This window comes from Panicum hallii, chromosome 9 (genome assembly GCF_002211085.1).
Source record: "Panicum hallii strain FIL2 chromosome 9, PHallii_v3.1, whole genome shotgun sequence".
NCBI classification, from domain to species: Eukaryota; Viridiplantae; Streptophyta; class Magnoliopsida; order Poales; family Poaceae; genus Panicum; species Panicum hallii.
In genome coordinates, this window is record NC_038050.1 from 43,806,866 (window position 1) to 43,820,548 (window position 13,683).

Here is a 13,683-nt window from a genome sequence, read left to right on the forward strand (position 1 = left end):
CGTGTGGTACCTCATCTTTGGCCTACATGGCCAACCCATGATGGGATGGCTCAGCCCGGCCATATGAAGTTAAAAGGCCCACTAAAGATGACGTCTGCATGAAGATAGATTACTACAAATAAATGCTTGTTTGGGAAGCAATATCTGTTGTAACTGATCGGATATGTTTCCATGTTGTCGAGTCTCGAATGGAGTCGGCTTGATTGAAACCCTACCCTTCAGATATATAAGATGGGTAGGGAACCCCCTCAAAACCCTAATTCACCAAGCAATACTATAATCCCCAACTCAGGATGTAGGTTATTATGCTATCAGTAGTTTGAATCGGTCTAAGAATTGTGTCTATGTGCTCACATCTCGCTCCAGGCTCAGCAGATCCCTAATACAATCTACCACCTTGGGTATCCCATCGATGGATTGTCGGTAACAGATATAGACAGTTACACATCCATAGACAACTAACTTTAGTCTTGTGTCGGCTTTAGAAATGGCAGGCAGCTAAATCTACTCGAAGTGTATGTCACGCGTCGTGATTGGAGATAGCCTAGCACACAATGACTCAAGATTTATACTGGTTCAACCAATCATGCCTTACGTCCAGCCGGGAGTCGGTCGGATGTATTGCTTGAGCCCAGGTGCTCGTGAGAGTTTGGGGAGTTACAAGCTTACGAGTGGAGGATGAATCTCTTGGATCTCGGTCCCCTTTCCTAGGTGGTTGATCCTCCCTTTTATATTCCAAGGGGGGCCTCTTTTACAGGGGAACTAAGGGTAGAGAAAGAGACATAGAGAGAGAGAGAGAGAGAGAATTTCTTGCCCCGTCGATCGAGGTTGCCAACTCTGTCAGTCGGAGTCCTCGGACGGCGACCGCCCAAGTCCTGTGTCACGGAGTAGCCGTCTTGTTCTATCCCTGTGCGTTGTGCTTTGCCGGTCGGAGGGGCAGTCGTGCGCTGATAAGCATGGTATGGCAGTCACGCTCCATCCTGAATGTTACGCCCTATCATTCCGCTATGATGGAGGCGTGCCTACCGTGTAGTGATGACATCTTTGTGTTTCGTCCGCTCAAAAGTATGGTCAGGCGAAACAACGCCTCCCTGTCATGGCAACGAGGGGAACTGTAACCCCTGTGGAAGGAGTGGTTGGCCTGTACGGCAAGTTGACTCTAGCAAGCATCCTTATCAGCCGCACTTGCTCCCGGGGCCCGCCAGTACGCAGAGGATGGCTGGCCTCGGCCTTGCCGGTTGGGGATAGTGACACATGTAAGACGGAGCGCTGGTCGGGGACCTCAATTGGAGCCATGGTACGGACCGAGTCCCCGATCGCCTCCTTGGTCGGGGACGCAAGCCATGCTTTTGCCGACCGGCCGGTCGGTCAGGATCATGGGCCTGGGCGGCCTGGACGTAGTCGCGGCCCACGAAGATGGGCATCTATCCCAGGTGATATCCTGGGCTAGTCGGAATGCCAGCGGGAGGCGGGTCCGCTGGGGACCCCGAGTCCCTGGACCCGTCAGAGGCCCCCAAGCGTCTTTATGATTTGTTTAATCATGAAGGCGCTTCTTTCGCTGCGCAGTGTTTCAGCCTTGAGTAAGATGCTACGTCGTGTGGTCTCAATCGTAGGGAGACATAGTGTACGACGGGCCACCCTTGGTGACTGTGGGTCAATTGGGGTTGCTCTTGTCTGTCCGTGAAATGAAGATGCTGCAGCAGCATCAGCTGTCTGTTTTCGGCACGGAATCTCGAGGCCTGCTCGATCTGTCATGTCAGCTTGCTGTAGATGGATACCACCCCTGTTTCCCTTGTGAGGGTTTTTATCCTTTTGAGGTGAAGCCACGTGCCACGCGGCTAGGCTGGCTCGCAGGGTGCGCAGGTGCCTAGCTGGCTATAAATGGAGGCATATGGGGCCTTGTTTTTAGAACTCACCCTGAGCTTAAGTTGAGAGTGAGTCTGGCCTTACACAATGATGTTGCCCCCAGCCTGTGGGCGTCCGCCCGACAAAAGCTGGTGATTCCCTTAGCATCTAGTGCTAGAAGAATGCTTGCGAGCGGTAGGGGATGACCTGCGAGGGCCGATGGAGGTCCAGGCCTCTCCCTTGCCCAGTCGCCCAAGCACTTCTCTCGGATGATGGAGGGGAGTGGGTGCGCAGTCTGGTCACCGTCCCCAGTTGGCGGCAGATGAACTGCTCGTCGTCATCCTCTACCAAGGGTGCCTTTTGGTACGATGTGCAAGAAGAAGACTTGCGAGGTGGAGGCACCTCCCAGTCTTCCCGCACTTGTACTAGCCCTCCCCGAGGCTACTTGTGTTACCACCTTAATGGTGGTAACTGGTTTTTGTACTTTGTAACTGCCATGGGCCGACTGTTCTTTGTAGCATATATTCGCCAGGAATAAAGCGTATTTTACCTCGGAGCGTACCGTGTTGTCTGCGACCGACCGTAAGTTCGGTCGGGGGCTGGGACCTATTATTTTTTCCGAGCAAAGATGCGGCGTCCCAACCTGCTGCACCTTTGCCATTAGGGAGGGCAGTTGGATCGACGATGGTGTGCGCGTACATCCGTTTAGATGGCCCCATCCGCGGTCTCCGCAAAGGGAGGGTTGAGTCGGTGTCACTTGCCTCAATGACTCGAGTGAGGGCTTCTATGAGCTCCTAACGGGTGTGCATTGGTAAAATTTTCGAGCGTCTGAGTGGAATCTGGGCCTGTCGTTCATGACGGGTCGGCATAGCCCTCAGGTGGCATTCCACTGCTCCGCGACCCACCTCCCGGCAGATGCCCAAGTCGTCCGACCAACTCAGGTGGCCCGTTGGCCTCTCCTCGGTGGAGATTCTATGGGTATGGCTCGAGGTCCAGATCGGACAAGAAGGTTGAGATGACCCAGCTTGCCACTTGAGTAGATCGGGCGAGGGCCGCTGGGGCTCATCTGCATTTTCTCTCCTAGCTCTATTTGATGCGAGGCGCCCTCGAGTCCTTCGTGGACCGGCCTTCAAACCTCGGTTGGCCGGGTTCCCTAGTTGGGATCCATTACCACACTTTTATCGACTGCACTACTTTTGTTTTGGTAGTTTTAATGTATTTTATGAATCGAGCAATTAAATGTGATTATTGGCTGGGGATGTGGCGCGTTGAGGCTTACCCGGGAAGTCGGAGAGTTACGCCATTTTTCGTGCCCACATCATGGTCGTGGTGGGCCTCCGTCCCCCGCGCTACATCGTGTCGGTTGGGCTTCCCTAGGGTGCCTCTCTTAAAGGGGATAGCTTGGAGGCACTTGATCTCCTCCGCCTCATCTTTGCCTTGCTCTAGTCACTAGAGCCACTTTTCTTCCTCTGCCCCCTTGCCGCCGTCGTTTCCTTCTCTGCCCTCGCTGTGCCTGAGGAGGGAGAAGGAGAGAGAGGATTATCCGGCTCTTCCACTTTGCAGTCACAATGTCGAACTGGAGACCGTCGATCGTGACTAAGGAGCAGCTGCAAGATTTCATGGAGAAGGGGTTGTTGCCGTCTAAGGAGGTGGCCCACTGGAGGCCTCCCTGGGCAGGGCATGAAGAGCCCCGACAAGAAGACGATGAGATTGTGAGCTTCCTCACGTTCTAAGAACGTGGGCTCGGGTATCCCGCGCACCCATTCCTGCTCGGGCTGCTGAACAAGTAGGGGCTGGAGCTGCAGCATCTCAATCCAAACGGGGTGCTGCATATCGCGGGCTTCGTCACTTTGTGTGAGGGCTTCCTCAGGATAGATCCACACGCAAATCTATTCCGAGCCTTCTTCTACAGATGAGGCCTGTCGGTGAAGGAGGATGCGGAGCTCGCACCGGTCGAGGTCTTTGCCCTACAGAAAAGAGGAGGTCGGTCGGGAGGATACCCGGCGTACACCCCCGCGAAGTCGAACCAGGGGTGGCATGAGGAATGGTTCTACATCAAGAACCGGAGCATATGCTGTTCCCGGTGTTCATCGGAGCACATCTAGTGAAAAAGGATAGTTGGATGTGGGGGTCCTCACCGTGGAGAAGGAGCACATGGGTTTTATCAAGGGGAAGCTGAAGGATCGCATAGCGAAGGGCTTTGACAGGGTGCAGCTTTTTGGCACCATTCTCTCCCGCCGGGTCATCCCTCTGGCCAAGAGGATGACCAAGATGTGGGAATACTACAGCCACACGGATCCCGACCGGGTGTCGCCGGAGGCGGTGCCCGATGATGATTATGGTCGTGGCTCGAGATGGTCCTCAAGGTGGGGAAGCAGCGGGTTGTCGGCAGTCCGCCAGCCTTCGACAAGGGGCACCCTCCAAACTTGGTAAGTTTTTCTCCTTTTCTTCTTCCCATCAGCCTTCAGGCTTCTAATCGTGTTTTGACATTGCCTCGCTTTTCAGGGGCTCGGTGATCCCCAGTCCCGCCCACACCTCCCGAAGGGGGCAGAAAGCACGGCCAAGCAAGTTGCCCAAGTGGAAGCTTCCCGGGCTAGGAAGGAGAAGAAAGCAAGAAAGGCCGAGAGGAAGCTTAAAAAAGAGCAGGAGATTGTGCATTGGGTCCAGATGGAAGAGGACCGCGATGTTATGCAGGAAGAGGATTAGCAGTCAAAGTACGAGGATGTCTCCTCATTTATGGTAGAACTGTGTGACGCCGCGGCGGCGGAGACCAAGAGGGGCCCCGAGGTGTCCTCTAGAGCCCTAGAGGCAAGGAAGCGCACTGCCGATGAGGACGCGGCGCGGGAGGAGGAGGCAAAGTGGGCCCGAGTGGAACAATGCTTGGAGGTGCTGCAGGCAGCGTCCCTTCAAGTGGCGGACATGAAGCAGCGTGAGGGTGGGTTGGAGGAGCGCGCTCGACCGGAGGCACGATCGGAGGCGCGTTCGAAGACGGCGAGCGCGACCGACCCACCCATCGGTCAGGAGGGGGCCGTACGGAGCTCCCTGACTAAGGGCGCCGACCGCGGCATTCCGTAGTCTTGTCGGGGATTAGTGGGGCCAGTCCCTGCCTCAACCAATGTGCCAGGGCTTGGCTCGCGGCTGTTGCTAGGCATCTGGAGGTTTGGGAGCTTCAGACTTCCTCCGATCGGCCGGGCGTCGAGGTAAGGGAATTGTTTCATGGCTTCGATTCCGTTTTTGGATGTTTTTGTTTATTCTATTTTTGTTTCTGTAGTGCCCCAATGGTGATCGGCCTTCAGCTCAATGTTGGGCAAGTGCCGTGGAGGCCCAACCCGGTGCTACTCACTTCTTCCCGAGGAAGGGGTCGGGGAATGGCCTCTGCGGGCATGCCGTCGGTGGTGACAGCGATCCCCACATGACCCGGTGTGAGAGTGACTGTGGCGGTGCCTCCTCCGCCGAGAGCGGGAACAGGGGAGGAGATTGTGACCCTTGTGTCCCTAAGGGAGGGGCGCTCGGTTCACCCACGCGGCTCGAGCTAGAGGAGAGTGAAGGAGCCACTATGGCGCTTACGGATGTGGAGACCGAGGCCGGACTGCTCGCTGAGCCTGAGGAGGCCCGGACTTGGGGAGATGAACACCTCGACCAGGTGTCCGATCCTCCGGTGTTGCAGGTGGCACTGGAGGGGAACCAGGAGTGAGCAATGGTCCTGGCCTCCAGGTCGCCCAAATCTGCGAGCTGGCCGGTCGGTGAGTGGGCCTGGCCTGACCCCAGCAAGCCGGGTGAGGCTCGGTTTGTCCTGCAGGACCGGCAGGAGGAGGAACTTTGGGGCCATCTCGAGCAGAGCAGGGTGTCGGCCTGCAACGACCTCACCGCCGCGGAGGTGGGGCTTGTGGAGATCCTTAAGAAAATTAGACTTCCTCGACGGACCACGTCCATCGACCTGCCAAACTTTGCTCGGGTAAGTCCTCGTAGTTTCCCTTTGCTTCTATAGTTTTTCTTTTTCGATGAGGGGCGATCTGTTTTGATGTTTTTCACTTTCTTGCTCTGAAGAGCCTAGAGGGGATCTCACTGGACAAGTCTTGGTTCCTCCAGGAGGAGCACACCCGACTGTGGCAGGAGGCGGTGGTGCAGTGACGGGTCGACGAATTGGCCTGCAAACTAGAAGCCGCCCGGGCGTCAGAACTCCATGAGCATGACCGTGCGATCATTGCCAAGCAGGAGCTTGCTGCATCCCAGTTAGCTCGGAACACAGAGCAGCTGGCACTAGGAGCGGAGCGGGTGGCCCGAGCTCTTGCTGAGGGGCAGGCTCAGTCCAAGGGGCAGCGAATCACCCAGCTAGAGGCGACGCTGACCCAGAAGAAGGAGGGGCTCAAGATCATTGAGGATGCCATGGCCGGTAAGTAGCTCCTTTTGTCTGTCCTGTCAGTTCTTGTTTCACATTCTGTGGCCTCTAACTTCCCCTTTGTTTGTGTCTAGAACTAGGTGGAAGGAATAGGCTCCTGCGGGATGAGTTGAAGCGGTTGGAGGAAGCCCGCCGCGTCGCTGAGTCCGAGCTGGCGGTCACCAAAGAGGTGGTGGAGCGGAACGCGCAAGCGCTGGTGGATTACTTAGGGAGGAGCAAGGTCCTTCAAGAGGAACTTGGTCAGCTCCGGGGCGTGGCACGGTCGGTGGTCACGGACGTCCTTATTCTCCGCCCAAGGTCGAGCATGCTCGCCGCCAATCTTTCGGAGATTCCGGATGAGGTGGCGGGCCTTATTACCGATGGAGTCGCCTTAGGAGTGTTGACGAAAGTGGCATCACACTACCCGACCCTGGATTTTGAGGCAATCGGGAGAGGCTAAACCACCGGGTGGACCACCGACCAGCTCTGTGAACTCGGAGAGAGCTTGGTGCTGGTTGCAACGGAGATTAAGGAGCCAACCACCACGGAGTGGGTGAAGATAGCTTGACGTGCAGAGATGGAGGTTACCCTGGGTAGCAGTGATGTCCAGGCAACAGGAACCGAGTCGAGTGCTGCCCCTACTTGCGCTGACCTCCGGCGAAGGGGCTCCTCCGGTTCAACCTGCAGCGTGACCCCTCCCGTCCACGTCGTCGGCCAACGCGGAGGGGGTGCCGCAGTAAAAAGCATTGTTGCATAGTTAGTTTTTGTTTTGGAGCAGTTTATGCGGGAGACTTAAAGGGCCCCTGAATGAACAATTTTGATTGCTTGTAATTGCTTTCGGTTTTATGGTTTTTTGGGAAGCTTGTCATGCCCGCATACCTTTATTTCCTGGAGTGATTCTTGCCTTCGCACTTTTCCTTTCAAACCTGCTCATTAACCGTAGGCTGCAGCGTGTAGCCTGGGACTGGCCCGAGTGGCGTTAGCTGCTAGTTCACCATAGGCTGTGATGAGAGTTTGGTAGGTCAGGTGGCCTAACAAAAGTCACTTAGGTCGCGATGGGAGAACGGGTCGCCCTTTTGCTTGGCCAAAAAAGATGCCTTTTGTGCGTGATTTAGAAAAGGAAAGAGGGGGTAACAGTGTGCGTGTCGGTGTACCCCCGTGGGGGCCCCCAAGCAACCCGGTCCGAGAATGCTCGGGCCAGGGTGCTGTAGGAGCTCATGTTTGGATGGAAGTATAGGAAGGGACTGAGTTTAGGGAAAGAAGCGACCTAACTATTCGATATTCCAAGTGTTGGTGAGGATGTAGCCATCGCTGTCCTTCAGTCAGTAGGTGACTGGTCAGACCACCTCCGTAATCGTGTATGGCCCTTCCCTGGGCGGAGTGAGCTTGTGCCTGTCCTTGGTCGACTACGTCCTCCGTAGCACCAAATAGCCAACTTCGAGGATTCTTCCCCGGATCTTCCTCTCGTGGTACCTACAAAGGGTTTGCTGGTAGTGGGTAGAACGAACCAGGGCCGTCTGCCGTGCCTCCTCCAACAAGTCGACCGCGTCCTGCTGAGCTTCCGTGGCTCGGTCGGGGTCAAAGGCTTTGACCCTTGGGGTGTCATAGTCTAGGTCGGAGGGTAACACGACTTCTACCCCATATGTTAGGAAGAACGGGGGTGAACCCCATGGATCAATTGGGAGTTGTCCTCAGGCTCCAGAGGACGACCGGGAGTTCCTACACCTAGTGCCCAGCAAACCTTTTGAGTTGGTCGAAGATGCGAGGCTTGAGTCCCTAGAGGACCATTCCGTTCGCCCTTTCAACCTGCCCATTGGTGTGTGGGTGCCCGACCGACGCCCAATCAATCCTGATCCCGTATCCATCAGCAAACTCCAAGAACTTGTTGTCTGTGAAGTTTGTCCCATTGTCTGTGATGATGGTGTTGGGCACATCGAACCGGTAGACAACATCAAGAAAGAACTTGACGCCTCCTAAGAGTTGGTTTTGGCGATGGGTTTCACCTCAATCCACTTGGTGAACTTGTCCACCGTGACAAGTAGGTGAGTGAAACCATCAGGAGCCCTCTTGAGAAGCCTGACCATGTCAAGCCCCAGACCGCGAACAGCCAGGTGAGGGGGTTGGTCTGAAGCGCCTGCGCTGGCAAGTGGATCTGCCGAGCGTAGAACTGACACTCTTTACATGTGCGGACGACCTCCTCCGCGTCGCGCAGTGTTGTTGGCCAGTAAAAACCTTGGCGAAAGGCGTCGCTGACCAGTGACCACGGGGCTGCATGGTGCCCACAGATGCCAGCATGGATCTCCAGGAGGAGATCCTTGCCTTGTTGGGTGAGGATGCATTTCATGAGCATTCCTACCACCGACGGGCTGCGTTTGTAAAGTTCACCATCGGTGGTGACAAACATCTTGGCGCATCGAGCAATCCTTCACACCTCAGTTCTATCAGCTAGGAGGACCTCGTCGAGGAGGTATGCAAGAAGAGGCACCCTCCAGTTGGAGTCAACTGCCGCAGTGTCGGCCACGGGATTTGTAACCTCCATCGCGAGGCAGTCGGGGCCACCGAGCCCTTGGTTGGGGGACACCTAGTCGGGAGGCGACAGACTGGGGCCCCCGGGCATCGGGTCGGATGGCCTTTGAGGCGAGTCTGGCTTGACGTGGATTGAGGGCGCGTGGAGATCGCTGATGAAGACCCCATCGGGAACGGGATCCCGCTGGGCCGCCATCTTGGCGAGTGCATTGGCATCATTGTTGTCCCTCTGCGGGACGTGATGCAGCTCGACTCCTCAATGTTTGTCCTCTAGTTTTTGCACCTCCTGGCAGTATGCATTCCGGGGTCATACTTGATGTCATAGCCAATGAGCTCGAGTGCCTATTTGGAGATCCGTCCCGTAGCGTCGCGGCTATGGACGACCTCCCCGAGTGGGAATGAGGTGATGACGGTGTCCTCGTGGTCGGTGAAGTAGTGCTGCAGCTTCTTGGTTGGCATTAGTACGACGTATAAGAGCTTCTGCACCTGTGGGTAGCGGGCCTTAGTCTCGGTGAGTACCTCGTTGACAAAGTACATCTGTCCCTGAACCTTCAGTGCATGGCCCGGCTCTTCCCTTTCTACCACAAGAGTGGCGCTGACCATGTGGGTAGTTGCCGCGAGGTAGAGTAGGAGAGGTTCATGTCGCTCGGGAGCGACGAGGAGTGGAGCCGAGGTTAGCAATGCTTTAAGGCTGTCCAAGGCATGTTGGGCCTCCTCCGTCCAGATGAACGTATCTAACTTTTTGAGGAGCTTGTAGAGGGGCATCCCCCACTCGCCCAGTCGGGATATGAACCGACTGAGGGTGGCCAAACAGATGGTGAGCCATTGTACACCTTTTACGTTGCGTATGGGGACCATCTTGGTGATAGGCGTGATTTTTTCAGGGTTGACCTCGATGCCACGCTCGGATACTATATACTCGAGTAGCTTCCCCTTTGGGACCCTAAAAGTGCATTTTTCGAGATTCAATTTGATGTTGTACCTTCTGAGGTTAGCAAATGTGGCGTCTAGCATGCGATCAGATCACCCGCGCGAGGCGCGTTCACCACTATGCACATAGACGGCGACTGTGGGTTTTGACGATTCGAGCTAGTCGGGCTGCCAAGGCGGATTGATCTGATCGGTGAAACATTTTTGCATGCAACACTGGTAGGTGGCACCAGCGTTTTTTAGACTGAATGATATAGTGACATAGCACTACGTGCCAAATGGGGTGATGATAGAGGTCACGAGCTGGTCGAACTCCTTCATCACGATTTGGTGATAGCTGAGTAGGCATCCAGAAAAGAGAGGATTTCACATCCCGACGTGGAATCGACTATCTGATCTATGCACGGCAAGGGGAAACGATCCTTGGGACACGCCTTGTTAAGGCCAGTATAGTCAACACACATTCTCCATTTTTCATTCTTCTTTTTTACAAGGACGGGATTGGCAAGCCAGTCGAAGTGAAAAACTTCCTTGACAAAACTAGCTACCAGGAGCTTGGCGATCTCCTCGCCTATGGCCCTGCGCCTCTCGTCATCGAAACGGTGCAGGCGTTGGTGCACGGGCTTAGAACCTAGCTTGATGTGGAGCTCGTGCTTGGTGACCTCCCTTAGGATGCCCGGCATATCAGAGGGCTTCCATACGAAGGCATCACAATTAGCGCGCAGGAAGTTGATGAGCGCACTTTCCTATTTGGTTGGAAGCTGGGTCCTGATCCGCACGATCTTGGTCGGGTCATTGGGGTCAACCTCGATCTCCTTGATATCCTCGGTCGGGCGGAAGGCGCTGGATGGGGTTCGCTCGTTGTGGTCGACAGGAGGCACTGGCGGTGGGGGATTCTGAGGCTGGAGTGTTGCTCTCTCCGTGTCATCCCCCTCATATGTCCAAGCTCAGCAAGTGGGACGGGTGGGTTCTAGCGGCTAGGCTCACCCTCCTCCATGTTGCGGGTGTGACGAACCATCTGCACATGTAAGCAGGGAGGGAAGGCTGTTAGACAATTTAGTAGGTGCATTTTAAGTGGCAATTTTTTTTGGCCATGTCTTAGTTGCATTTTAGTTGGTCATTTTTAGTATATATATAGGAGTGCTCTGTTATTATTATTACACACAAGACAGACAATCACCAAACATTGCTAGCAATCACACCAAAAATTCATTCATTCAAACAAGCGGGTACAAGGCACATAAGGGCATTCGTCCCACGGCCTGTCCTTCTTAGGAATCAGCTAGGCCTTCTGCCTGACTACAAGGTACAACAGCGGCATCACCGGGATCCTCGTCCTCGGTCCCGCGGGGTGATACTGGGGGTGTGGCTGGAACATCATCGCTAATTCTCTCCGAGGGTTGGACAGGTGGAGTATTGGAACTCCTTCCCGGACTAGCAGCTCGGTCAACGTCTCGGGGCGGTCTTTGCGCTTGGCCCATTCTGCGAGGTGGACATCCCTGAGGAGTTGGTTATAGCGCTCAGTTTGCTCCTTGAGGTCTAGCTCCGTGAGGGCAGCACCGCTTTCAGCACTAGCAGCGCGAGCCTCTGCCTTCAACTTTGCTCGCGTGGCCTCCAGCCACAGGTTGTCATTGAACTTGATGCGCGTGACAGGATCCTTCACGTGCTTGTTCAGGGTGTCACACAGCTCGTCCAGGCTCAGCAAGTAACCGAACATAGCGACAAGTGTGGGATCATTCTCAGATGTCCTGAGACCTCCCAAGTTGCGGATCCTTGCCGCCCATGCAGGACGACTGCGATCTAGCGGTGGGAAGTACCTCATGGGAGTCGAACCCAGATGCCAGTCGTACATGTGACACAGGTATCTCAAGGCCTTGCGAGCCGCAAGCTGACAAGTATCTTGCATGCGATGGCCCGTAGTTGTGACACTCCACGGCTTCATCTCCACGAACTTGTCACTAGGGCCAATGTGCACCGTAACCTCACAACGTTCTACGCAGCTCTCCACATACTCGCGTCCAACATATTCTGGATGATCCAGAATGCCGAGTCGAACCATAGCGGCATAAAGCACCTTGGGAAACCCATCGTCGTTGATGCAGTATGTCGTGACATAGTCGCCAGCCATCTGAAGCAGTAATAAGGATTAGGCAAGAAAGCAAGTCCTATTAGTAAGGCACTATGGCTCCATGGGTTTTTCCTACTGGGGAATTATCCTGTGGACTTCCTACAGTCACCTACGTCCTACGGAACGCATCCTACAGCCAAGTATGGCTTTGATACCATTTGAAGCATCTCGATCCGAGAATCGACACTAACAATGTAATTCTGCACCAACACAAGTCATCGGCACAACACAATTACATTAATCAAGTAGAACCACAGTCATACATAGCTTTAAGTCCAAGTACGATGCAATACAACAATAACTAAAACTAGAAACAAGATGATAAATGGTGCGGCTACAAGAAACTGACAATCGGTCAACATGCAACTACACATGGTTCCACTAAGCCACTTGGGTGCGGACGTGTTCGGACTACTCGCAATCCTCTAGGATGAAGTCTGGATCCTCTATAGATAATCAGCAACGGGTGAGCACAAACGTACTCAGTAAGTTCCACCTCGCCCGGAGGGAGGGGAATATGCAACAGATAAGCAAATGCAATGATTAACAAGCTATAACGGTGCACAACAAATGCAACAGAAAGGTGACAAATACCCATGTACCATCTAATATCCCACCCATGACATCTCCATCTGGGTGGCTCACTACGAGCTATGACCGCACAGTAACCTGTCCTATGACGAATACACGGCCTTCGAATGGATTAATTACTCTACAGAGTTTGTACGCTACACCCATACCCACAATACTGTCCGATGACAGTGTCATCATAGCCGACACCCAGCCATGGCGTCACTGCAACTAGTCGACCACAACCCCCAGGTCTTGACCACTCTCGGCCTCCACCCATCGTTATCCAACCACCTCGGAATGACTAGCGGGTTAGCCAGTGGGATTAGACTAAGCCCATCCCATCTCGGGAAGTATGGTCGTACTGGATATAAGCTAGGTGAGATGTCATAAGTCGGATCGGTTCCTAGGGCTCACCAGGGCAGCCACAACCAGTACCAACCCTCGCATCTCTACCACCATGGTAGCGCACGCCCATCCATCCTCACATGCTGCCACTGGCCTCAACCTCCCAACCATATTAACAACAAGGCATCCTCATCATACCTCCAACTAAGCATACATCAATATGACAACAAGGATTAACCACGGGTAGCTCTCATTCACTCATCTATTGACATCATCATCTCATGCAATCTACAGCTCTACTTTAACCTCACATAGGTGCAACATGATCAAACCGGCTCCGATGGAACTTACCCTCACTCACGTACGCGTCGTCGACAGCGTCGGCCTCCTGGTTCACCGGCTTCTCGAGTGGCTCCTCCGGCACGTGGTCTGCTCTGATGTTGATACACGCACATAGCCAAACAAGCAAGGCAACATACATCAATACATCACACAAGTATTGTTTAGATGTGAATGAGTTAGAAGAGATGGAGCGCGGCCAGAGCCGGCGAGCGTGTGCTATGTGTGGTGCTTGCCACACCGTCAGATGGTGCGACAGGCTAAAAGAAGAGGAGAGGGAGGAAGCTCACCGTCAAGCGGTGCGGCGTGGCTGGGAGATGGGAGGGATAGGGGTGGCGGTGTGTAGATATAAAGGTGTGGGTGTGGTGCGCCGCGTGGCCGACGGCGTGGTGTGCGGCATAGCGCGCGCACGCGTGCCTGGCTAAAGCTGGGTCTCACGCGGTCCGACGGGGCGAGGCGTCACCTCACTTGTGTGATTAAGAGGGCGCATGGCCAAAAGCCAAAGTTCGCACATGTGCAGTGCAAGTGTGTGCGTATGTGTACATGTGGCTCCTAGCTGGTGCTCTCGTGGTGAAGGGATAGAGAGAGGCGTAGGAAGAAGGGAGAGTTGTGGAGCTCA

General features: G+C 54.6%; 2 protein-coding genes across 2 annotated transcripts; both read right to left on the reverse strand.

Annotated features, from left to right (window-relative positions):
- Positions 1–7,999: 7,999 nt before the first annotated feature.
- On the reverse strand, positions 8,000–8,945 carry LOC112873069. Its single transcript, XM_025936097.1, has 3 exons — positions 8,821–8,945; positions 8,308–8,646; positions 8,000–8,123 (listed from the first exon to the last, which is right to left on the reverse strand). The coding sequence occupies exons 1-3, from the start codon at positions 8,943–8,945 to the stop codon at positions 8,000–8,002; spliced, it is 588 nt and encodes a 195-aa protein (XP_025791882.1).
- A 146-nt stretch (positions 8,946–9,091) lies between these two features.
- Positions 9,092–9,514, reverse strand: LOC112873070. Its single transcript, XM_025936098.1, has one exon. The coding sequence runs from the start codon at positions 9,512–9,514 to the stop codon at positions 9,092–9,094; it is 423 nt and encodes a 140-aa protein (XP_025791883.1).
- Positions 9,515–13,683: the final 4,169 nt, after the last annotated feature.

Bases quoted from the DNA above. Each gene is read 5' to 3' on its own strand.
- LOC112873070 (XM_025936098.1), bottom strand. From the start codon at position 9,514: ATGCCCCTCTACAAGCTCCTCAAAAAGTTAGATACGTTCATCTGGACG.
- LOC112873069 (XM_025936097.1), bottom strand. From the start codon at position 8,945: ATGGCGGCCCAGCGGGATCCCGTTCCCGATGGGGTCTTCATCAGCGAT. The intron at 8,647-8,820 runs GTCGCCTCCCGA...TGAGGTGTGAAG, and splicing joins ATGCCCGGGGGCCCCAGTCT to GATTGCTCGATGCGCCAAGA. The intron at 8,124-8,307 runs ATGGTCAGGCTT...AGACAATGGGAC, and splicing joins TTCGCGGTCTGGGGCTTGAC to AAACTTCACAGACAACAAGT.